Genomic DNA, 24,067 nt, shown 5'->3' with positions numbered 1-24,067 from the left:
GCGGGATGGGCGGGCTTCGAGGGAGCCGCGGCGCTGGCTGGCGTGAGGCGCTCGCCTGGCCATCGTCCGACAGCAGGCGGGAGCCCCGCCCAGCCCCGCTGCGGCTCGGAGGCGCGGGAAGGGGGCGGGGACAGGGCGCCTCGCAGCCAATCCCTCGGTGCGGTGGGTGGCACCGAAACGAGGTGATTGGTGGGGCTGTGCGAAGGCGGGCTGAGGAGAGGGACCCGGAAGCGCCGGCGGGGCAGTCGGTAGCAAGGCTGGGGGGGGGTAACGGCCCTGCTGGGGCGGGACGGGGGCTGAGGGGGCTGTGAGGGCTGTGAGGGCTGAGGGAGGCCGTTCGATCTCGAACGGATACCTGGGGCGGGTGGTGCTCCGCCGCGGGTCCTGGTGCTACAGCGGGTGGGCCTAAGCTGGGCGGGCCCAGGGGTGGCCCCCCTTCGCAAGAGGTACCGGTCGGCAGCGCCTCTGCCCCGGCCAGCGCCTGCAGGGGGTCTGCTGTGCTGCCCCGGTACCTGGTCTCCGCCCGAGGTGGAATCGGTCTGTTGGGTCTGTGCAGTACTTGTGAAAAGCGGCGGTCTCTGCTCCCAAATCTGTATTCTTACAGCGTTCTTCCACGCTGCTCAGGAGAAAGTTAATTGAATGCTATCCCCTTTCCTTTACTCTCTACTGTGCCCTCCAGGTCTCAAGCCCATGTGCAACAGCATCAAGAAGATATTAATATTTGCTGTATAGCAAAAATCTAGTGATTTTAAGGTACAAAGTATGCTTTTCTTGATTGGCATCTTTCATTTGTGTATCACAGCTTATTTACAATGAAAATTGAGTTAAGAGCTCTGGGAGTTATTGACCAAGGGGATGTAAAAGCAAGTTACCTTCTGATGTGGAAGGCCTGTGTCCCCATTCTGCAGAAAGTATTTGAAGAAAATACTGCTTGCTTACTTTGCTAGGACAAATACAGCAAGGATTGGGAGATGCCTGGCTACCTGCATGATGGTGGGGTGCTTAGATAATCTCCCCTCGCAGCACGGAAGGAGAAAAAAAAAAAGCCATACACACACAAAAAAAGAACATGAAAGGATGAATAGGCAAGAGAATCCCTTGCAGGACTGGAAGTGGTGACTGAAATGGCTGCTGAGGGATAGGAGATGCAGAGGCTGTACTGTGTCCCTGGCTGATGTTGCAGCACTTAGACTGCAGTCTTTGCTCATTGCTGCAGCAGCCACGGCAGTTTACTGTGTGACCAGAAAGCAATGTTGTTGAGGAATACCCAGCACCAAAATTAAGAGAAGATTGTCAAGGTAGGAAATAGCTTGTTTTCCTGTGGAGAGAAAGAACCCAATGGAACAACACGTGGGCTTGTTTGTAGAGGGGCTTGGGTTCATAAGCTGCTTCTGTTGTAGTTTCTGCTCTCCGCTGAAGTACTATAAGCCCTGTAGACCATTCTAGAGACCTACTATTTTAAATTAAATCAAGCCTCTTAATTATGTAGTAGTATACCAGGAGAATTATTTGCATGTGTATGTGGGGGAGGTTTTTCCACATTCTGTAGGGAGGTAAAAATGAGCGTTGTGTAACAGCTTAAGGCATTTTTCAGGGTATTATGTCCTCTATGATATAAGTATATTAAGAAGGTTTTGGGTTTGTTCATTTTAGTACATTCTTTTAGAGCACAATGTTACTCACCCAGCAGGTAGTCTTCAGTCACTTAAATCCCAAACAACATACTTGCATTTATCTACAACATTTTTGTGTGCTTAATAGGGAGTCTGGTGCTGTATTACACAGCACAGGTACAAATACTGGACTATTTGGTGTGCAGTATCAATAATATCCTAGACAACCCTGTTTGTTTTGAGATTCTGATACTGCTTCTGTAGAAATAATAGAAATAAAGTCCTGAAAGACAAAATGCTATTGAATTTCTCACCGTGTTTTAATCTTTGCCTGAGACCCGCTTGTACCTTGTTTCCTAGCTGCGCTCATACACAGAGGAAGGGCAATCATTCCTCTCTTTAATGTTTTCCAGGTTATTCAGAATTAATTCTCATGTCAGCAGAAAGCTCAACCATCACAGTTCGTCTTGTTCGCTCTTTTGAACACCGGAATTTCAGACCTGTAGTGTATCATGGAGTTAACTTGGATCAGACAGTAAAGCAGTTCATTACTTTTGTGCAGAAGGGTAAGGGGCTGTTGCCTTACTCGTTTGTTTCAGTGCCATGTGTTGTTGTCTCTGCACAAGAAAGTGGAGGGGAGCAAATGAATGGGAATTCTGTGGCTTTGGTAGAGATGCCAGATTTGTGTTTACATCCCCTGTGCGCTCTCCTCCCTTGGATTAAAGGTCTGGAGTTAATAAGGGTGTCTATGGTCCATGTGCCATGCCTGAATCTGGATAGACTGCTCCCCCTGCCCAGATCCCCATGTTTAGTCAAAAAGAGACGCGGGCATTGTGCATTTGGCTCAGTGCCTCAGGCTCCTTGAGTGGTGCTGTCAGGCAGCTATTCATAAATTAACAGGAGTAAATTAGTAAAATTTAGAGAGCCTTTGATCCTTAGGAACTACACCAATATGTGGAATGTGGGAATGCAAATCTGTTTGCTATTTGTGAGAAGAGAGGACCTCAAAAAATTGTTTTTGACACTGCGAGGTCTAACTGTGCATGTTTGCTGCCCAGTTTGTGTCTCCATCTTGAGCTTTGTGGTATGGATTTACTCATCTATGAGCTTCATGGTTTAGAAGCCTGGCTGAAAGTGACAATGTATCTGAAAGTTAATTAACGTAGACCAGCCCACACAGTGACTCAGTAGTTAGGGCGTTACCCTGATCTTGCAGATGTATTTCTACACACCTAAATGGAGACATTCAAAGAGTGCAATATAACATCATTTGATTTTTTTTTTTTTTTTACATGAAGTCAGCTTAAACAAGTCTCGAACTGTTATAGCTGATAATATTTGAGCAACTTCTAGGACATTGCCCTGGGCCTCACAGCTATATAGTGTTTTCAGCAACTTCCGTACTTCTTGACAGTGATAGGCATGGCAATATTGTAGGATGCTTTGAGAAAACTACAAGCACTTCCAAAACATATGGTACAGCTGCTGTTATGAAGGATAAAATAAAAAACAATGCTAAGAAACTTGCTTTTGATGTGTGCAGTATTGCAACTCGTTGTTATTTGAGACAAAGCTAGCATCTTGAATAAGGCTTTTTGGAACCTCATTCCACAGATGGATAGTGCTGTTCTTGGTCCAAAAGCTGTGTTCCTTCCTTTACTGTAACCTGTTTTGAAGGGGGAGTTTGAGATAAATTGTTAAACTACTGATGAAAGTAAGGTTTCAGCCGCCTTGCTGCTTAGCATCGCAAGGTGGCTGGGCCTTCCAAGGCCCAGGTTAAATCCCTGCGTGTCACTGGAAACGTTGGCACCAGGGAAGGTGTTAGTGTTCTTGCAGTTGCTTATGGGCTGTGTCCTGCGTGGGTCTAAAGAGTTAATTTTCTACAGTTTGGCTTCCTTTTTGTGGCTGGTTCCCATGGCTGTATTTACTGAACAATTCAGTTATGAGTGACAGTTGTTTGCTGTTTGTATAAGGTAGAGGGAGATGCTGTGCAAACCATTAACAAGATGTTCCTGCCAGCTTTCTGAAGGATCAGACTCCTGTGATCATATCTTAATTGTATTGACACACTGTCCTCACAGGTCGTTTTGTTCAGAGGGACTTCAAGCTCACGTGAAATTAATCAGTATGGAGAAAACACAGAATTTGAGCCAAAGGTTGTGTTTTAGTATTTGATGCTCAAACAAGTCTCCTGTGTTGTGGATTTATTTTGATGTAAAGGATGTCCAGGGTGCATATATTGCATAATAATGAAAAGTAAAATATTGGAAATAATAAAAGACAACTGTGTTTTAACTTGGTGCTTTATATTTTAATAGATGTGTCTTCAAGAACAGCACTTCCTCCTCCTTTTAGAAATTACAAGTATGGTAGGTGTGGTTTTTTTCTTTTTGTTTTAATTCCTGTAAAATGCAGACATAATATTTTATACCAGTTTTTATACAATTTAAACTGCTGTAGAATCCTCATGCTGCTGGCAGTGCCTGCCTACATTTGCAACTCTGTCCAGCTCTTGTAGCTGGGGTTGTACCACTGGGATCATGTCTACAGAGCTTGGCTGTTATTTTGAAGTTCCGTATTAATCTTTGAATTAGGCTGCATGTTATACGTTATTTGCTAATTGGTACCAATGGTTTTTAGTATTAATTTTTTATTACTTCTGTAAGTGCCTTTTAATGCTCTTTTTACTGTAGTGAGCAGCTTGTGGTCTCAAAGGCTTTGAAACTGTAGTTGTCTATGGACTTATGTATTTTAGTATCTATTTACTAATTGTGAAGTCAGAAGCAGGAGCTGAAGTCAGTAAATAGAAAATGCTTAAGACTTATATACTTAAATAATTTACATGATATAAGAGAAGCAGAGGAACTGGTGAAATAGCCTGGTGTGAAGTTATGTAAAGCTATGTGTATATTTCCTTTTTGTGAAGATTGGCATGAACATGTGCAATTCATCTGTTTGGGACAGAATCTACTTTCAAAATAGACTAAATTATTTCCTTTCCTGGAGTCTGTTAACTCAGATGTGAGTAACGTATCTTTTCCTGAACTCGGCAATTCTGAAAGTTCCCTTGGAGTTTTGCTGCAAGGGATCCTCTCTCTCCCATGTTCTTGGAGTTAACAAAATCCTTCCTCTACAGTGATTCAACGAATTGTATGAGGAACCTACTTAATACATGTGAATGGTAATAGAGTTTACTTGCCTATTTAAAAAAAAAAAAAAAAGAAAAAGCCAAGCATTTTGTTCTGTGTTCTTGCTGATGGTGAAAGAGATAGTGCAAAATGAAAGCAGAAGAAGAGTTAGGGGTTGAGATTTATGTTATGCCTGTGGCAAAGACTTGAATGTTATGATTATTTTTAATACATTACTTAAGGTCTTAAAATCTAGGTAACTGTAAGTTTGAATTTGGAGTGCCCTTCCTCTCTCCAGTATCTGTGGCTTTGGCTAGATGAGGGTGTCCTATCTAGAACTGCTACTGTCAGTGGTATTCCTTGTGTTCCCTATCCCTGCTGCTAGCTGTTTCATCACTTAGAGCATCAGTTTAGTTTTTCCCAAGGCGTATGTTGTGGCTGAGTGCCTGATTGTGCTGTGCAGAACTGAGCATAATGTGGGTGAAAAACACTGCAGAACTTAAAAACCTGTTATACCAGTTAGTGGGGGCCTGCTTTTAGTGGGATGGTGTTAGCTGCATGGAAATTTTCACACAGAAAAATCAAAGCCAAGTTCCTCACCTTCCCTTCAGGCTGTGAATCATCTAGGTTCATGTTTTTGGCATGTCTTGTGTGCTCTGCAGTCTTTGTTGTATTTTGGTGATGAAAGAGCTGTGAGACTTCTGCATGACTAGTGCTCGTAAGAATCAGATTTTTCCTCCTTTGTTTGGCAGTGCCAGAAATCTCAGGTGGACCTGGCTGTCTCTCACCTGGCCTGTTATGGCTTCTTCTCTCTAGAATTCAGCACCACTTTGTTCTCTCAACATCATCTATAATGACATCACATTTTCCCTCTTGTCTTGGTGCTCTAATTCACGTATCAATGCTTTCATTTTCTCTTCATTGCTCTGTAGACACTGTTCTTGTCCTTGGTCTAGAACTCTTCTCAGTCAATAGTCTCATCTTCCTACCCTGTCATTGCCATCTTTTCACTGACGATGGCAGCCTGGGTGCCAGCTTGTCTCGTAAGCTGCTTCTCAATTCCCTCTCTCCATGAATGCAGAGCAATGTGGTAGACAGTTCACAGAATCAGACTTAGAAAGTGATTTCTTGTCTGTTGTCACAGAGTATTTACTACTGGAAAAGGATAGATAAAAATTTGGGAATATGATTGAGTGGAATTAAATGGGGATGAAATAACAAAGGCTATTGAGAGGACTTAAACCACAGTCTCTTCTCATTATGATTAAAGTCTTCATTTCTGTGACAGAGTTAGAGAAGCCCTTTGAATAGCTCAGGTGAATATATGATAAACTGCTGGATGCCAGTGGTGGAGTTGTGAACAAATAAAATAGAGACAACAGTTCAGAGAACGGACAAAGGCTAGAGAAAAGGGAATGTGGCAAAGTAGATGGAGAAACTTAAAACTAGCAAGCAGAGGCTGGATTATATTTGCTGTGGCAGAAAGGTTTCATGATTGCAGTGTATTTTTGCTGTGATTGCTTGGTCTTTTTTGCAACACATCTATGCAAGATGGGTCCTGGTAATTGCAAATTAATATGTGTCTTGCTTCTAATGCTGCAATTATTACAACATATTAAGGTTGCCTTCTCAGTAACCTCTGCAGTGGGAATACAGAGTAGTTTTTACTTTCTATAATGTTTTAAATAAAATGTTCAAAATGGGCCATTTTGGTGGTATGAAAGCAAACTTCTGAATGGGAATGTGATATCTGTTATTCTGAACATCTGAATACTTGCTTTCAGTAGTTTGGAAGTTGTTTTAGCCTATATTTAACTTTCTTGCATCATTCTCTTACTAGACTATTTTAACATGTAGTGTTCAGTTAATGCACAAAAACAAAGTAGAACAGGAAATGACCAGCCGAGCAGAACTGGTTTTTGCTTTTTTGCTGGGAAGGGATTCATGTGTCACTCTGAATTTGAACACAGAGGCTTTAGAGTTTGATTTTTTTTTTTTTCTTTTTTTTTTAAGCACTGCATGGGCATCTTCTGACTTCCATTCCCTCTGGATCTTTGCACTCATCTGGTTGCTTTAGTGATCACATTATTTTCCCCTCTTTCTCCCTTCTGTTAACAAAGCCCTGCTAACATTGCCAGAGGAAAGCAGTATTTTTTTTATATAACATAATTTCTTAAAAGTCCTACACTGCACAAGCATATCAGAGGTAAATATTATTGAAGAGGGTATAGCATTAAAAAGAGGAGAGGCTGTACATGTTCATGGAAAATGGACTTGCTTAACAAAATTTCTGTGGTGGGTGCTTTCTTCATGAGAAGGAAAATTTGAAGGAATGAGTTGAAGTGGTCAGGTTACTCTGTCTTAATCACTTGCTGCCTATCGTCTGAACTGTAGTAGCTGACAGTGCATAAATGCTGTCTGTCCTGCACCACCTGCATGTGTAAAACCTGTTAGGTTAAAACACCCTAACTGGCATTTAAATTGATGTGTTTTGACTGGCAATTGGGATGGTCATTAGTTAGTTACTGTAATTCAGCCAGCAGACAGGAGCCCAATAGGATGTGGTACCTTGAGATGTTGGATTGATTGGTTTAAGAATGTGTCTGCAGGACTGGGAAATCAAGATGTTTTCTCCTCTTTTAGGTTGAAGAAACAAAATTTTATTAACAAAAGATTTTGAACCTTAGCCCTTTGTTTGTCTCTCTTTCCCCAAGTACAACTTTCAGTGTTACCTGCCTGTTAAGCCTTATTTTAGGAAAACATTGTATTTTCTTTCAGATACGATGAAGATTATTCACCAAGCACACAAATCTAAGGTATGATTATTAGCTGTGTTCTTCCCTTTTTACATGCTTTAATTGAAGTGGATCTCTGCACTGTCAAACAGGACTGGGGCAGAGGCACTCAGTAAATTCTTATTATCTTTGGTTTTTGGTTCTCTGTTTTGCAGACTGGTGAACTTGTAGTGAGTTTGGAAGATGATGACAAACTGATCTTGAAAGAAGATAAAACGCTGAAAGGAGCTGGAGTAGGTAGGAGTACATTTGTATTGACTAAAGGTGCTGTTCATTGTGGTTGTCATTAAATTGATAACTGGCTGATTATGTTTGGATAGTCTGCCGAAAAGTAAATGCTATTCCTGATGCTCTTTACACTACTTGATAATTATGCAGGGAAGAGGGGGGGATAATGTACATTCAAATCATTGGACTGAGGGCAGCAGGTATCTGCACTCAAATGTTCAGAATGCAAATTGTGATTTTTAGAGGGTATGCTTATAATTCTGCTGAGAGTAATTTTAAATGATTGACAGATAGGTTATTAGTACCATGTCTGCTTAGTCTTATCAGTAACATTTAAACTGATGTTTTGGTTAGAAATGTAAGTAGTGGAACCAGCATGGAATAATGAAATAAGATTAGATTTGTTTAATGTGCAGCATACAGTGCCTGATAGCCAGATTGCTCAGGAAAGCTCAAGCATTATCATTTAGAGAATGTGCTGAACATAGCAAAGAGTTGAAACTTGACCTGATTTCTCATATTTTGACAGGGGACTACATATAGGGCATGTCTTTTGGTAATAATGTAAAGAAATGTCTGTCATGATAAAATTGATGGTCCCTGGATGTCCTTTGGGCTTCACATAAATGTGGCTGAATGACTTTGTGGCAGCAGGGTACTTAAGGGATGTAGTTGTATTCCACCTTGATATGGACATTTGCTCATTTGAATCTGATTTGCCTAGCTGGAATGCTTAACTGCCTGTGCTCTAAGTGTGGGGGTTTCGCAAAGAAAGCTCCCTCCTGTTCCTGCTGCCCTCTGATAGCTCCCCAGCTGGGGTATGGGATTTCTTTCACATAGGTTTCTTGGCTTTTTTGTTTCTTTACATTTACTTTCTGGTTTCAAGTGATTTGGAATGTCTTTTTAATGTTTCTCTCTAGGGTGTACTGCAGCTGGCCTCAGTATACCTTTCCTAAAGGTCTCTGGGTGTTCCTATAATATGAATGATAGTTACTGTCTGGCTGTTTGTACTAAACCAGGTCTTTTTATCTGGAGAGAAAAGAAAAGAAAAAAAAAGTTCCTCAGAAAGGAGGATTAATGGCACTCAAGTCTTACAGATTTGTCATTTAGTTAGCAGAAGATTCATTTAAGCATGATTTTTATCTACCTAAGGCATAAGAGGCAATGCAGTTCAGGAGAGGGACTGATGACAGTGCCAAATGTTGAATTAGAAACTGCATTGTTCAGAGCTGCCTTCTTTCAAAAAGGTATTGATAGCATTGATAAATATCTGTATATATTATCCATCTTTGAAACTAACCTGTAGCTACAGCAGTGAAACAGTTGGATGTGATCTCAGAAAAGGTGTCAAAACATCAGGATAAATGTTATAATGAAAGGAAACTGGAGTAGACCAGCCTGTTCTGCGTCTCTGCATGGAGAGGGTGGCTTATTAAAGACACAAGATAATTCAAAGCTGCTTTCTATTTTTTTTCAGAATAACTAACAGCAGTTAATTGTTAATGTATAATGGGTAATTGTGATAGAAAAGAAAAACTCTTGCTTTGTAAAATGCAGCATGCCATTATGCTATTTTGAATTTTGGTATGTTCTAGCATATCTTGGTAGGAAAATTAGCTAAGTTGGAAGTGGGGTCATTGTAGTAAAATCTTAAAGATTTTACTACTTCTTCTTCAACAAGAAGTGGGAAAGAGTAAACCAAGGAAGTATGATAGCATATACCACTAGTCCTTGTTTTTTACAGTTTCATTTAAATCAGTAAGGTTTTAAACCTCTTGTTGACATATTACATTTTTCCAATGTCTAGCCTAGACAACATTTGCTAGAATAAAAGAGAGAATTGCCGTTCGAAAATCTGGGAAATTCTGAGATACACAGAACGTTTTTTCTAAGCTGCAGTTGATTGCCCTTGGCACTTTACAGGGTTGGGCTAGAGAGTTATAAATTATGAGGACATTAGATAAGTATCCTCGGGAAAGCCTCTGTGGTAGCGATTATTATTACAGTTATTATCTAGTCAGCAAAGTTAATGCTTCCCTGTTTTGGTGGTGGTTTTTTTTTTTTTTTTTTAAAGCAAGGTGTATGTTAATAAAGTGTTCAGTATTCATTGCAAACAGTGTTGTCGGTTTTCTAGTTGAGATTCTAAAACCCCTTCTGCTCGGTTTTTTTTTTTTTTTTCTTTTTTACAAGACAGGCAGACTTCATTAACTTCAGGTTTAATTTAAAAAACGAATGTGGAACTTATTGGCTCAGCACCTTAAAGAATTTCATGTTTAATAATTGTGAAGGCTTTCCATCAGATTTGTCTCTGTTCTGAATTAGTAATGTTGCTGACTTATTGTTTTAGAAGAGGAAGTCCTTGACCTACTGGGTTGAAAGAATTGTGACTGCTCTGAACCTTTGTGGGTCCTTTAGCTCTGCCATATCCCCTGTGAATAATTAGAGGTATTTGAAGGTATTGCTGGAGAAGCCAATTTGTGTCTTTCACTTTGCATATTGTTGAAGCCTCATGAATTAATCATCAGCAGGGCAAAAAATTAACTTCTTCAGACACATATTTTGATGGGTCATGAGGGAGAATGTAAAGTGATCTGTAAAATATTCTACTGATCCTCTAAGTATTAAATTATTATACCTACAGGCTAATTTAATCGAAAAAATTGTTTCTTTTTCCCTTTCCTAACAGAAAAATGCACAAAAGAAAGAAAAAGAAAATAATGTTTCATTATTTTTTAGCATGTGAAGGCGTTAGGAATGCAATCACTTAATTTGCTGAATGCTTATACAAGCAATTCTGAGGCTGTGTTAAACAAACCTTGAGGTGTCTTGTGTACATATTTACTTCTATACATTCAGGTTCTTGATTTTTGTTCTTGTTTTGTAACAAGGTTAAATTACATCTTTAATACTAGAATCTTTTTTTCAAAAATGCATGTTGGGGCGGGGGGGAAGTGTGTGGTGATTTATAATTGTCTTTAACAAAAAAGTTGCCAGTTCTCTTCTAAGATTCTAATAGCTGGCTGTTGGGTGGTTCATTTACTGGTGTGCTAAATATTTAATTTTTTTATTCATTCTAGCAAATGAGACCGAATTAGCATTCTTCTGTGAGGAAGATTACAGAAACTACAAAGCTAATCCTGTTTCAGCCTGGTGAAGATCCCAAGAGATTGTTTTGTTTTCCCATACCTGTTGTAAATTTTCCTTATTCTGCTTAATGAGATTTTTCTTAAAGATCAATAAATCCTAGAGGATTGCTTTGCAAACAGTGCAGTTCCCTTCCTATAGAAATTAATTTCTGTCGATATGCTACGACTGAGAGAAGGAAAACTGGGGGACATAAATTACTTTTTGTCCTTCTTGCTTTTCTTTTTCCTTTGCTTGCTTCTTATGATGCAAGCAGTGCAATCTCTGACCTGTGATACACATTCTTGGTGCGATCCTACAGTAGACATTAGTTACATATGGAGACTGTACAGTACACAGGAAGATCCCATTACAGTTTTAACTTATAATGAAAATGGAAAAGTTTTATGACCAAATCAGTGGGTATTATTGAGATCTTGAGAAGAGAATCTTTGTTTCAAGTCATTGCTTTAATTCTCTCATTTTATGTTTGGTCTTTTTTTGTTTAAATGGTGGAGACTGGCAAGCATTTCTGAATGTGTTCCTTTATATTCTCTTCCAGCCCTCTTTAGCATGCTGAAAGGGACAAGTGACTGTTGGGAGGCTTTTGTGTTCAAGGACCAGCTGGCCTGTCTCTAGTTTTACTTCACAGAGACACCTTCATGTAAGAGGTACCAACCTGAGTTCTGCTAGGACATCAGTGTGCATAAGTAGGAACTGGGCATTTTTCCAAGTGGAATGAAAGCTGATGGTTTCAGTTTTAAGCCTAAAACTTGAATGATTGCATTTTTGCGAGGAGAGGCCCATTCTGCGAGCCACATGTTGTCAAGATGGGAATTGATTCTTTCCTGCTTTCTAAGAGCCAAATACTTCATTGCTATATGTTAGTTCTTTGTTATTCCAGGCTTTCCTACTACATTAACCAAATAAAAAATAACAGAAAACCCAATCATGCATCCAATAAAGTACCTTTAGATAGATACTGCATATGAAACTGCTTTTTAGGTGGTACCAAGATGGGACACTGTGCCTTTAAGTCTCTCTTCACTGAAACAGAAATTATGCTGGCCCTCTGCCTTAGCAGCCTTTTTGGCTATAGGTTCTGCTAAATCAAATGAGACCTCATGTACAATTGCTTTAGACCCACACATCCACCCTCAGCTCTGGGTGAGAGCTGACAGCACTATTTCCACAAGAGACTTTCCAGAGAAATAAGCTTACCGTTTCCTAGAGCTTTGATGATATATTTTTTTTTAATTGACATGTGATAGTGAAAGCAGATGTGTGATTTCCAAAGTATCTAAATAAAAGTTCTCTTTACTTTAGATGTAGGGCCAAAGAGACCTCTATGTATTGTTCCCACCTCATTTTCTTCATCATTCCTGACAGTGCTCTGGTTTAGGCTGGTTTTGATAGCTGGTGTTACTTACCAACAGCTTTGCTTCAGACAGAGTTATTGTCTTGTGCAAGTAGTCTACCACTTTGTCATCTGTGATTAAAAAGGTGATTGTATCTTTATCTGGTAAGGAGGATTCCTGTGTCACTGAAGTCACATGTGCTCTCTTGGGATTTCAATGCTGTTACGCATTCTCTGATGAATTTGTAAGGAGAACTTACCACTTGCCTCTTCTTTCTGTCCAGGCTGCCTTTCTGTTGTGGTACCTGCTCCCTAAACATGGGCCCATGTCTCAGCTACCTTCCTACACAGTGCATCAAGTTTGCAGATGTGTTATACTGGCTAATACCAATTTGTACTCATCTTCTCAGACAGTTTAAGCTAAAGCATTGCACTCCAGAGTATACCAGCTTTGTTCAGCCAAATTTATAATAATGAAGGTAACTTTGTAAGAGGTAGATGGCATACTGGAGAGATCAATGTCTCCGACTGTCCTACCAAGTCATCAGGATGACATCTGTCAGCACACTCAGGCTTTCAGACTTGAGCAAACACTGTCATTCTTTTCCTCATGTTCTGGGGTTTTGAATTTGGTCTCCAGCCCTTTCAGACAGATTTGGATTGGTTTTGTGATCCTTCTTCTCTAAGGCATTTGTGTTTGAAATAGTCACCGTATTTGAACAACTGCCCTTTCTTGGGCTAGTACAGTTACAAATGTTCAGTGCCACATCAAGTGTGGCACAGTGAAAGAGCAATTCTTACAGCGTCAACGAGAAAACGGTAAATGTTTTAATGCAAATATTCAAGAATTATGTGTCTGGCTTCTTTTTCCAAGGGAAGAGTTAAACTAGTGCTTTGTGAGCTCAGCTCACTCTGGCCATGGCACTTCATTGGCCCCTTTCTGCAGCAGCACAGTAGAGCCTTTTGTAATGCTCTCAATGACCATACTTGTAAACTGGTTTCTTTCTGAAGTGTTTTTCTACTGTGGGTTTCTGTGGGGGTTTTGGTTTTGTTTGGGTTTGTTTTTTTTTTTTTTTTTAGACCTTTAATGATACTTCTTTCAAATTAACCCCACAAAACCATGGATGGTAACTGAGAACTTGTTACAATAGCTGCTGTTCCAATGTTTTTGGGTGGTATATGGTATAGCCTTGTGTCAAAGTAGGTTTGGATCCAGGACTGTTAGGTATTGAATTAAATCTGTGCACACTGGCTAATAAATTACTGAAGACTGAGGTATCTTTGCCCATGTTGTTATGAAATCCTCCTTCTATTGAAAGAAGCCACCTACAGGTTGGTACCGTGGTTTGTTATCCTAGCAGAGGTCATGAACTACATCAGTTTACAATTACTGTTAATCAAAGATGGCTTCCCCATAATGTGTAGTGGGGCAAGTCATGTAGCTTTGCTAGTGTTCTTAAGACATCATGGGGTTAATAAGGATTCATCTTTCAGAGGGTGTCTTTGGGTCTTTCACCAGCTTTTTTTTTTTAAACAAGAACAGCAGCATCCAGAGTGGGTGCTGAAGTAAGATACTTGCGCTGGGTTGTAGCACTATAGGAGGGAAAGGTAGTTAACACAAAGCTCTATGTGTGTGTGTGTGTGTGACTTGGGTGTTTCCTGGAGAAAAAAGTCACTTCGGAGAGACTGGTGTTTTAGTTACAAGGTGTGAAAGTATAGCTACTAAAGGAGAAGAAAGGAAATTAGGAAGGGAGTTATCATGAAGAAGAGGTAACAGTGTAACTGAATAAAGATGCAAAATCTTCAATGTATGGCACTCTTGGCATAAATACTGGAGTAGTGCTGCTTGAAAATGCATGAAATAATGCATTTTAATAATTTCTGGAATGGAACTCATAAACTGCTGGAATAGGCATCCTGGTCTTTCTGGCTTTGTCATGTTATACTTTCTGCATGCAAAGGTGTGTATTACACAGTCTTGTGTATTTTTCTGTCCAGGAGTAGTTATGTTGCCTCTTGAAGAAGCAAGAGCTGAGAAAACTGCTGATGTGAATAGCTGAGTTAAATGTTCACAGTGACCAGTGGGACAAAGGAGTCCTCAAAGATCTGATATGCATCACCATTAAAGTTGGGGAACTGCTTTATTTGATGTGAACATTCTGTCTTAAAGGTGATCTAGAGAGATGTTGTGAGCTGTGGTGTTCCTCTTTTATTCCCTGGGAGTATTCAGCGCATCCCCTGACAGATCACTACTTAGAAATGAGCTTGCAAGTAACAGTCCAAGAGTTACCACAGCCATGACAGGACATCCATGGGTCCTGTATTGGAAGCTAATAGCCACAGAAATCCTGAGTGTCCAGAGATCAAGAATGAAAACCCAGAACATACAGTACTCATTCCTGGCCTCATATGATTGATAGGATCTTGGTTTCAGAGGAACGGCAGCCGGCTGGAGCCATTAAAAATACTTGAGACAAGCGCACATTTTTGCTTATTAACCAGTTTGGACTGGGACAGTCTTCCTGGTTGGCACCCAATCCTCCTTCCATGACTTCCTTTTTGTAGCACTACTTGGCACACAGGTTTGCAAATGATTAAGTCAAGCAACGATGCCCATTAGGCAACTTTGCTACTTTTCATATTATCAGGACATTGACTTTTCCCTGCTACCTGCTTTCCTACTCAGAGAAACAGGCGCAGCTGTGCGTGTTTTCCCAGCCACTTCCCTTTGCTCCTTGCTGCCACCTCTGCTGATTTGCAGTGCTTTAATGGTTAGATTTGCACCTCATCTGATATGCAATAGCAGCAGTTCCTGTGGCAGTGAATGTACACTTTTTTTTTTGTTCATGAAGAAATATGCTTTGAAATAAAGAGGAGACCTTTTCTACATTGCCGCTTATACTGCGTAACAAAGGATCTTTTCTTGCTTTACAGGAGGACTTGTATAGGACAGCACTGTCCACTGGTCAGTGGCAACAAAAATGTTTTTATCATAATGCTTTGTGTCTTAGAAGGAAACAAGGGAAGTTGTATCAGAAATGGGGGGGGAAGCAGTGAAAAGCCAAGACCTATTGCCATAAACTGTCTTTGTCTGCAGAGAAAGCCACCAGATGTCAGCACAGCCTGTTCTTTCATTCTCCAGAACCTGTAAGCAAAGAAATATGTAATGTTTATGAGAAGTGCTCATCTGTGAATTGGTTTAGCCTGCAAAGTCTGCGCTAGGGTTCTGGTGATGAAAGCTGAATCTTTCCTTGCAGAAAGTATTTCTTTTTATATTAAAATCAAAAAGCGGCAAATTGAACTGGTATCAGTGCTTAAATTCCTCTTGTTAGAGAGCATCCTTTGCAGAGCCACTTCCAGCGTATCTAAATCTTTGCATGCTGTGAAGAGGCATTTGCAGAACATTCATTTGAAGAATTGTCTGGAAAAGATCAGTGTTAATTTGCTGAGGTTTTGTAAAGTAGACTTTAAGTATGCCTATTTTTTTTGAACACAAGGAAAACCACCCAGAACAGACACACACGCAAAGCAGAGCAAAACATTTTCAGCAGCACGGCTTAAACACACAACAAATGTATCCTCCATGCTTCTGACCCTAAGCTCCTACTATTTCTTCCTTGTAGTGCAAGGGCTCAGGAGAACCTGGCGCTGCGTTCCCTGGGCCATGCTTCCTGAGCTGTGGTGAGGTATGAGTTTCAGAGCCTGAACCCAAGCACTGTGCACAGCTTTACGCTGTCAGTGATTGAAGTGTGCATACAGGGACAAGGTGCAACAGAGTTTTCTGCCGAGATTCCTGTTACTTTTCTTGCAGCCGCTTGCAGATGCCAGAAAGTCTGTCAAGGAGAGGGAAGTGGCAGGTAAAGCCTGTGTCATCTGAGTTCTCCCTTCCTTCTGTTTTGCGCTGCTGCTTAGTTCCTTTCTTCTAGCATGGTAGCACTGGTGTCATGCTAGCGGTTTACCACAGCTTGCTGTGTATGAGAACTGCTTATTGATTCTGAATGATCACTATAATCCTCACATACCATTCACAATCCAGAGGGGATGCATGGGAGATTACAAGTTGTGCAGTCTTGTGCTGTCTGCAGGGGAAGACGGTAGTGTGCATGGGTGCAGCCAGCATGATGATGCAGGTTGTTTGGGAGGTGTTATTCCCACTTCTCTTCCTTCTGCACAGCACCCATTTCTGCTTTGCTGGGGACCAGGACCTTGTCTAGAGGCATTGCGTGCGTGGCAGATAGTGGAGACTCCTCACCCACTCCAGGTGGGTGTTTGGGCTGCTGATGCAGTATGGGGCATAGAGCTTTCGTCTTCCTGTAGAGATATTTTTTATCAGTATGGATTGTACCTTTTGTTTGGTTTATCAGTATATTTTGTTTATCAGTATGGATTGTACCTTTTGTTTGCTAGCATCCTCCCTCTGATAGCAATATTCTTTCCTTTGTAGTGGGCTGAAAGCAGCTAGCCAGAAAAGTTTGGAGTTTCAATTGATAATGAATACATTCAAGAGCTTAGTATGACGGATCAGTATAAGAATTTACTTTTGTATGTCCATTTCTGCTCTCTGGCAGGTGATTAGTGTGGTGTACCAGGAATGTCAGCATGTACTGTAAGAACTGCTGCCGTCTGTTCTTATTCCATGTCTTGGGAAGGTTTAATTCTGCTTTCTAACCTGAAGCCCAGGGAACATACACTTTAAGGCCAGTTTGGGAAGCTTTTGTTCTTCAGTGAACTGAGGTTTTCAAAATGAGAAGTGTGGTGTTGGCCTGTTTTTCCCACGGCTTTGACGTCACATCTTTGGCTCTGTGCATATATTTGTGTCCATCCAACTGGAGCACAGCAGTTGGTTTTAGAGTCAAAGCACCAAGCTGGAAATGAAAGCCTTGTATCGTAGCAATTAGTATCGTGGCCATTTCCTCTCGCTGCTCCCCTGCCCCATCCCTCCTTAATCAAGTAAACCTGGTTTTGCAGAAAGCAGACTCGAGTCTTGCACAGCAACTTTTCTAGAGCACTGAATGAGACAGCTACTTAAACGAAGACATCTGATTATAGACAGCTCTTTAAGCCAGCAGGCTGGCATGCAGCAGCGGCAGCTGAAGCTAGCTAATTGCGTATCAGATATGGGAAACTGATAAGAAGATTAACTAACCTGCTGAACAGCAGCTGTAGTGGATCTTCCAGTGCTGAGGTTTCTAAATCTAAAGCAGATTATCTTTCTAGGAGGACTGCAGTAGTAGCACTTTAAGTCTTTGAAAGGTTCCAGTAATACTGTGGCTTGTAACATGTGATCCTCCTGACTGGCCACATACAACAGTTATTTTTAGTCTTTGATAATGAAAGTCCTGCACACGCTTTGCTAAGAACCATCCCTAATCATAGATGGTATCTTCTTACTGTATATCGTATGCTTAGCTTTAAAATAAGCATGGTTCTGACTTGCACTGAAAAAAACTTGAGCAGAAATTCTGCAAAACCGATGCTGCTTATTAAGGCACAATAAACAGATAAAAGAAAACCGTCCTACTGTAACAAATCTGGTTCCTCCAACCTGAGGCGCAGTCTGCAGATCCTGCTAGCTCAGTGTGTGAACTTTTGAGCTCAAGGATAACACCAGGCTTTTGTTGCCGATTGTAGTAGGTGATGCTGCTGTGCTGGCCATCTTGGAGAGACTGGAGGAAATATATTGCATAGAGATGCTGAAGCAAGTGCATCCCCCTAATGATTTAACTGTAGTTTGATATATCACTTTGTAAGTAAATCCCTGAAGAGCAAAAAACCCATCGTACTGTTAAAAGCCTTGTATTATCAAACAGAAGGAGTGAGAGAACTGTACCTGCAGAGGTTAATCTTCAGCACAGGAATTTAAATGAATTCATTAAAATCAACTTACAAATTAGCTCATTAAAATGCAGTGCTGCAGATCCAGAAGTTGGTTGATCTGGCATGCCACTTCTGTGAAGAAGTTACTTAAGAAACAGAGAACAAATTGATAGTATTAAAACTCCCTTTTTCTTTCCAGTCCCATAAACCCTCATCTGGAACTCCTTTTTCCTTGAACTCTGTATCAACAGCACTTTTTGTTTAGTGAATTAAGCTTGTTTGATCCTGTGCTACAAGTGCTGTGTAATACCACTCTTGTAATGAAATTTATGTCTGTACACACTTGTGCCCTCCCCACATGCATAGGAACTCTGTAATTGAGACCCTGGCACCGTGGGTCACTGCAATGATCATTTTCACTTATTACCTTGATAATGAGACTCTACCAGCTGCTGGCTGTAGTGGGCTTAATTTCCTAGTGGTTAAATTGTAGATAATCACACTACTACTGCCATCAAGGTAATGGTATTGTTTAGGGGGAGGACAGAAAAAAAAGACTCAAACGAGTTCTGTTATAATTATATAGACGTGTTCAGAATATCTTTTATATAACTACAGATGCCAGTGATTAAAACTGGGCTTACTCTTACAGCTTTTCAGTTGGTTCTTACATATCCCAGAGGCACATAGTAGGCAATACAGAAAATAAAAATATAAAAAATTTACATTCCAGCTATATATTCTGCGATAATATATATGGATGTGTGTACAAATATACAGAGAGGGAGAAACTCCAAGTACAAAACCGGTTCATTGGTAAATTTTAAGCTAACCTCACTGAACCCCCTGCCCACATCAAAAAAAAGTGTAAGGAAAAGATAACTGAAAAATTCTTCAAACTACTTTTCAGCATTCCACCATGTGAAGAAATTACTCAAAACTGTTGTGTCAAAGGGTTTCAGGACCAGACGCCTACAGAGGGCACCACTTGAAATGCTGTTCTGCATTTACACTAATTCGTTTCAGTCTTTCAAAGGGATGGTGACTGGCTGACAGTACGTTGGCACAGGCGTTACCTGGAGACACTTGACCAGCCTTTTTTTAGACGCCGTGGAGCTGCAGTAGCTGTGGGGAGTTTGAGCTGGCTCGTCCGTCCATCTGGGCCTGTGTCCATCTGAAGGGCACCATGCTGACTCACTAACGGAGCCAGCTCCTCAGGTTAGGTCTGGGTGCCTGACTCTGCTTCTGCTCGTGAAAACTGTCCCTTTGCCATCGATAGGAAAGAATATGTGGGCACGAAAGTCATGTAAACAAAGCAAAGGTGCAAACCTTACTTCAGAAAGGCGAGTCTTCAACCTTGCAGTGCCCACAATAAAACCACACCTTGCCCCTTGAAGACAAAATCCTGCAAGCCTGTGTGATGTTCTTTCCCTGCCTTGTAATCCTCTTTTTTTTTTTTTTCGGTTTTTTTTTCCGCCAGGCAGTAGTCTTGTCTGACCTAAAGATGTGAAGAGAAGCTTAGGTGGGAAAAAGAGGCACTGGAATACACTATTGCAACGAGAAAAAAATGTGCAGACTGGGTGCTTTTATGTTGACTTTGCTTGATGTTGACTTTCTGTGAAATGGAAGACTAAAAGAACAAGCTTGCTGAATCCAGTTTTTCCTCAAGGATGAGTTAAACTGGAGTGGGTGGAATTATGCTCAGGTGAAACTGTCTCAAAGCCATGCAGAAACATAACCTACCATTCAGCCACAAATAAATAGTGCTGCGTAATCAATCTGCTTGGTGAGTGATTTGATCAGGTGCTGATCTGGACTAGGTTGTGGAGGTGGATGGGGAAACCTGAATAACCATGACTTTATGAAGGGGACAGTGGGAAAGCATGGTAACTTCCCCATGTTGCCAAAAAAAACCCCACGAACCAAAAAAACCCAGCTGATTATGAAATCTAGGCTTTTCCCTCATGCTGATGTCCTTCTGTTCAGTGAAAGGAAGCGGTGTTGGGACTACTGTATGCCTTAGGCAAAAGCAGAAATCCCTCAGTATCATCACTGGCACTGTAAGCAATGCTTGGAGAATATTACTCACTTTGTTATTTGAGGCTAAACAGGGAATTCTTAGAACGGTCTGTGCAGAAACCGTTCATGTTACAGAAGCAATGTTGGCTTGTAGAAAGGCTTATGCACCCCAAGGTTGTTGTTGCCCCCCCCCCCCCCCCCTTCTGTGAACTGGTCCAGTAAAAGTACGTACTGGTGCCACAAACTGTACCTCATCTGATGCTGACAGCTGTTGTTTTTCAAAGCAATACTGAACATGAAGTGGTGGGTTTTGCTTAACTGTAGGAAAAAGAGGCTGTTACAGCTGTGTCCTTCTATCTGACCTGACTGAGGTAGACTGCTCGTGTCATCCCGATTGCTCAAATGAGCTTTTGTGAATGGTTGTCTGTTCTCTGTTTGGTGATTTGGATGTCCAAAACCTAGACAATTATTCTGATCAAGAGTAACAGCTTGAAGGCATAGAAAGTGACAGTTGGAAAATTAAATTAGGACAGAAATCTTCATTGCCCTGTACCTTATCCAAAGTGTGAGTGAAGTCAGAACAGCATTTGCTACCTGCTTTGTGATCTAGCAAGTGACTTTTTAAGGAGAAAAGCAATGAAGGACTGTGCCCAAAATGTACAACTGCTGTATTTTTATATTGCAGTCAAGACTCTTTGATCCCTTTGTAAGACCATTCAAAGATATTATTGCTAGTGAAAACAATGGGTTTAGAGCTGCTGTTTTGTCTGTGTAAATGGGCATGTTCAGGTGACAGATGATTTCTAAAAGCTTCACCCTTTGATTTGCTGTAAGGCCAGCTGGAGGGCCTTAGTTTTCTCCATGTAATTTCGTGAAACAGCAGGTCTTTCTGATAATTATCTTTGCTCTGTTTCCATGGAATACTGCTTGAAACTTTGGCTTAGTAAAACAGAGAATGTGCAGCAGCAGCAGCAATCTCGGAGCCAGCCGTGCAGACCAGACAAGTGATGTTAGGGACATCTCTCCAAATGCTTTTTATGCTGCTGGGAAAAGTGCTTTATTTCTATAGCTTATAAAGGTGCATCAGGCACAGTTTACAGGACCAGAAGTGCTGTATGTATTTGAGAGAACAGGTATACTTGGACTTGCTGCCAGGTTTGGATGCTTTTAGTAAAATCTGCAGATGCTATATAACACGGACATTGCTCTTCCTACTTATCCATAGAGTTCTCTGAGGAGACCAAAAGCAGAGACAATTCATTTTTCTAAACCTCACTGCCTTGACTGAGCCAGACACTCAAGAGGCAGCATATCTTTGCGGTCACAAAACCCAGAAAATCTGTGCTACTTCATATTAAAAAAAAAAAAAAGGCATTGCAATTCATGAGAGCAGCTAGGGAAGCAACTGAGAAGTACTGGTCTGAGGAGCTGCCAGCCAGCACCTCAAATGACTGATCTAAGAGAGTCCCTCAGTTTCCCTTGTATATTAGTGCTGCCAGCTCAGCTTTCACAGTCATTTTTAAGGCAATAATTGTCCTAGCAAATCAGCAATATAATTTAACTACTACTGTCTAAACTAGCTTCATGGTTATCCATTTTCTAAAGTCACCAAACTTTATTATTTACCCACAACACAATTATACCAAAACATACATATATTTAAGAAAAAGAAACACCTTTATAGAAATGTTGATAGTGCTTTGAAATTGTGTCCCAGCCGAGGGCTCTGTTAGACGTTGCTAGAGGTCTCCCCGCTTGAATATTCCCCCGTTGCGCTGGGCAGAACAAACTTCACGTATCTCCCCTTCTCCCAGCCCCTCCTGATTCGCAGAAGTCTTTGCTGGACGCAGGGCAAACTGAAGATGACTTTTGCTAGGATCACAGTACACGGGACGAGCAGCGTGAGGGTGTAGGTTGGCGGCAGGTAGAATTTGTACTGGTTCTCATCAAAGGCCCTTGACCATCCGTATGTGAGTGTGTGCAGAGTGCTGATTACCAAGGCAATAAATCCAAGGGTGGACTACAAGGAAAAGAAACACATGCCAGTTAGCAGAGGACCTTGTACTTGGCTATTTTTCTATATTTTTTTTTACACTATTTTCTAAGTGTACATAGCACAGAGAAAGCAATGAGTACTCCTGCATTTCTTAGCCAGAATAACATGTGACTGGAAACCTTTCCTGGGTAACGTGCCAGGCTGCATTTTCTTTTTCTAATCAGAGGTTAAGTGTGATATTAGAATCTCAGCAGGAGTTTCCCGGAAGATGCTGCCAACTCGGCTGAGAGGTGGGCTCCTGCCTCCATGCAAAGCAGCAGCCCCCAGCCCCTGCCGAGCACGTCACTGTCACCGTCACCGCAGGCAGCTCGCAAATGTTCGTCCCCAGCTGCAGCTGCCAGCTCCCCTGCCTGCTGGGCCCTGGCTGGCAAAAGGCTGCTGGCCGACTGGGTGAAGCATCAGCATCGTGGCTCTGGACCAGCAATTGGCACCATCAGAAGTTGGTGAAGCTGTAAGGAAAGCCACCTTCAGGTGCTGTCATCTACAGGAAAATGAGATTGCAGAGACAGAAGTGCTCTGTTCTGAGGTGAGGAACATCCCTGAAGGGTTTCCTTCTCTGTCCTAGAGATCTGTGTTGGTTCATGAGCCAGACCATCAGGCTATGTGATGGACCAAGTCCTTTAAATGGGGAGTCAAGAGCTCTTTAGTCACTCAGGGAGGCAGCAAGAACCCACCTCCTGTTCTGCAGACAAAGAACTTCCCCATTTTCAGCTGAGATCATGGCTCCCAAGCACCCACAGAGACAGTATTTTGCCTGAATATTTCCAGCTCCCTCTGAGGGTTGCTCACAAGAGGGGTTTTAAACTGTGGTCCCCTCACTGGTATTTTCCTGCCAGCATCAGAGGTGGTGGCTCCTGAGCTTGCCAGCTCCTCAGCAGGAGCCGGGCGCTCGATCCCGGAGGCATCTTGAGTACAAGCCTTTGCTGCTGTATTTTCAAAGAAAAGCACAGGTGTAGAATATTGCTCTGCTGCCCTACTTTGAATGCCTGGTCTAAGTCTGCAATAACAACAGCATTTCAAGATGCATAGACAGGGAAAATTTTGCTGCTGCTATCCCTAACGTAGGGAAGGAAGTCTCTACATGTCAAAGTATCTGGCTTGGTGCAGCTAGTCAGATCTGGATCAGCAAGAAACACGGTCTTCCTCAAGGCATGTTTAGAAAGAGGACACAGCAGAGAAATAAGGGATCAGGGCAAGACAGGAGGAAGGACTCATCATTTTCTTCTGAAAAAATAATCTCAGCTGAAGAACAATTCAAAGCATCCCTTCCTATTTTTGATTGCTGGGAAACTAAAAACCCAGACAACTTTTAAAAATGTACCATGTTGTTACCAACAAACTAGACAAAAACTCCTCTAACCTTCAGAGCTGATTATTTAGGCAGCTGAGGACTGGGCAGGGGAGGGGAGGAGAGCTCTAAAACGCACTACCACGTCTAGGTACTTCACAGCACCTATCCAGCAGTCACCTGGGTGTCGCTGAGTCCTGCCAAGATTTCACCCTGTACAACTCCCTGCCAAGGTAGGGAACTCTGCTCTGTTACAGCTGAGCATTACTCGAGGCTGTGCCAGGAATCAGGAGCAGAGCTGTGAGCTGAACCTCGGTCATGTGTGCATCCCCACATCCAGCCTTTCTTCCAGGGACAGCTGTCCTTACCAGAAGCCACGTCTGATTCCTAAACCAAAGTGGTAACAAGCAACAAACCCAAACGAGGTGAAGATTGGTTTCACTTGGAAAATTAGGGAGGAGTTTGCTGCAGTATGCCATGATCACAGCTGAACATAACAGCAGGACCTGACCTATAGCTTATCCATCTTTTACCAACTCTGAGCTTCTTATCAACAGGCAAAGAAAATCATTGGGTGGCAAAAGGTTGGAAGTACGAGACTGTGACTCATCTGGAAGAGCAGAGATGTAAAGCAGGGTAGGGG

At 41.6% G+C, this 24,067-nt stretch overlaps 2 protein-coding genes across 13 annotated transcripts in view; one reads left to right on the top strand and one right to left on the bottom strand.

The window, feature by feature from the left end:
* Positions 1-52: 52 nt before the first annotated feature.
* C8H2orf76 (chromosome 8 C2orf76 homolog) lies at positions 53-21,450 on the top strand. 7 transcript variants are annotated; one of them, XM_037396299.1, is made up of 7 exons: positions 53-182; positions 680-753; positions 2,027-2,179; positions 3,932-3,982; positions 7,520-7,557; positions 7,692-7,773; positions 10,842-21,450. In XM_037396299.1, exons 3-7 carry the CDS (start codon positions 2,047-2,049, stop codon positions 10,916-10,918), a joined length of 381 nt encoding a protein of 126 aa, XP_037252196.1. In that variant the 5' UTR covers positions 53-182; positions 680-753; positions 2,027-2,046; the 3' UTR covers positions 10,919-21,450. The 7 variants fall into 7 exon arrangements, with proteins under 7 accessions (XP_037252196.1, XP_037252193.1, XP_037252197.1 ...); XM_037396296.1 differs by having other exon boundaries at positions 605-753; XM_037396297.1 differs by lacking the exon at positions 53-182 and adding an exon at positions 200-248.
* STEAP3 (STEAP3 metalloreductase) overlaps positions 19,526-24,067 on the bottom strand; it is a 27,176-nt gene continuing 22,634 nt past the window's right edge. For 5 of the 6 annotated variants that reach the window (XM_037396292.1, XM_037396291.1, XM_037396290.1 and 2 more), the window contains exon 5: positions 19,535-22,100. In XM_037396292.1, coding sequence (XP_037252189.1) covers positions 21,810-22,100 — 291 coding nt within the window. In that variant the 3' untranslated portion in view covers positions 19,535-21,809. Of the gene's footprint in view, positions 22,101-24,067 lie in introns of all 6 variants that reach the window. The other variant, XM_037396294.1, reaches the window with a different exon arrangement.

This window comes from Falco rusticolus, chromosome 8, assembly GCF_015220075.1.
Source record: "Falco rusticolus isolate bFalRus1 chromosome 8, bFalRus1.pri, whole genome shotgun sequence".
In the NCBI taxonomy this organism is placed as follows: Eukaryota; Metazoa; Chordata; class Aves; order Falconiformes; family Falconidae; genus Falco; species Falco rusticolus.
Note: the sequence above shows the minus strand (reverse complement) of the source record. Positions and strands in the feature narration are given on the sequence as shown.

What these genes read in the sequence shown, in the direction of transcription:
- C8H2orf76 (XM_037396299.1), top strand. Translation starts at nt 2,047, where the DNA reads ATGTCAGCAGAAAGCTCAACCATCACAGTTCGTCTTGTTCGCTCTTTT. An exon ending in CATTACTTTTGTGCAGAAGG is followed by an intron (nt 2,180 to 3,931) that starts GTAAGGGGCTGT and finishes ATATTTTAATAG; the next exon opens with ATGTGTCTTCAAGAACAGCA. An exon ending in ACCAAGCACACAAATCTAAG is followed by an intron (nt 7,558 to 7,691) that starts GTATGATTATTA and finishes TCTGTTTTGCAG; the next exon opens with ACTGGTGAACTTGTAGTGAG.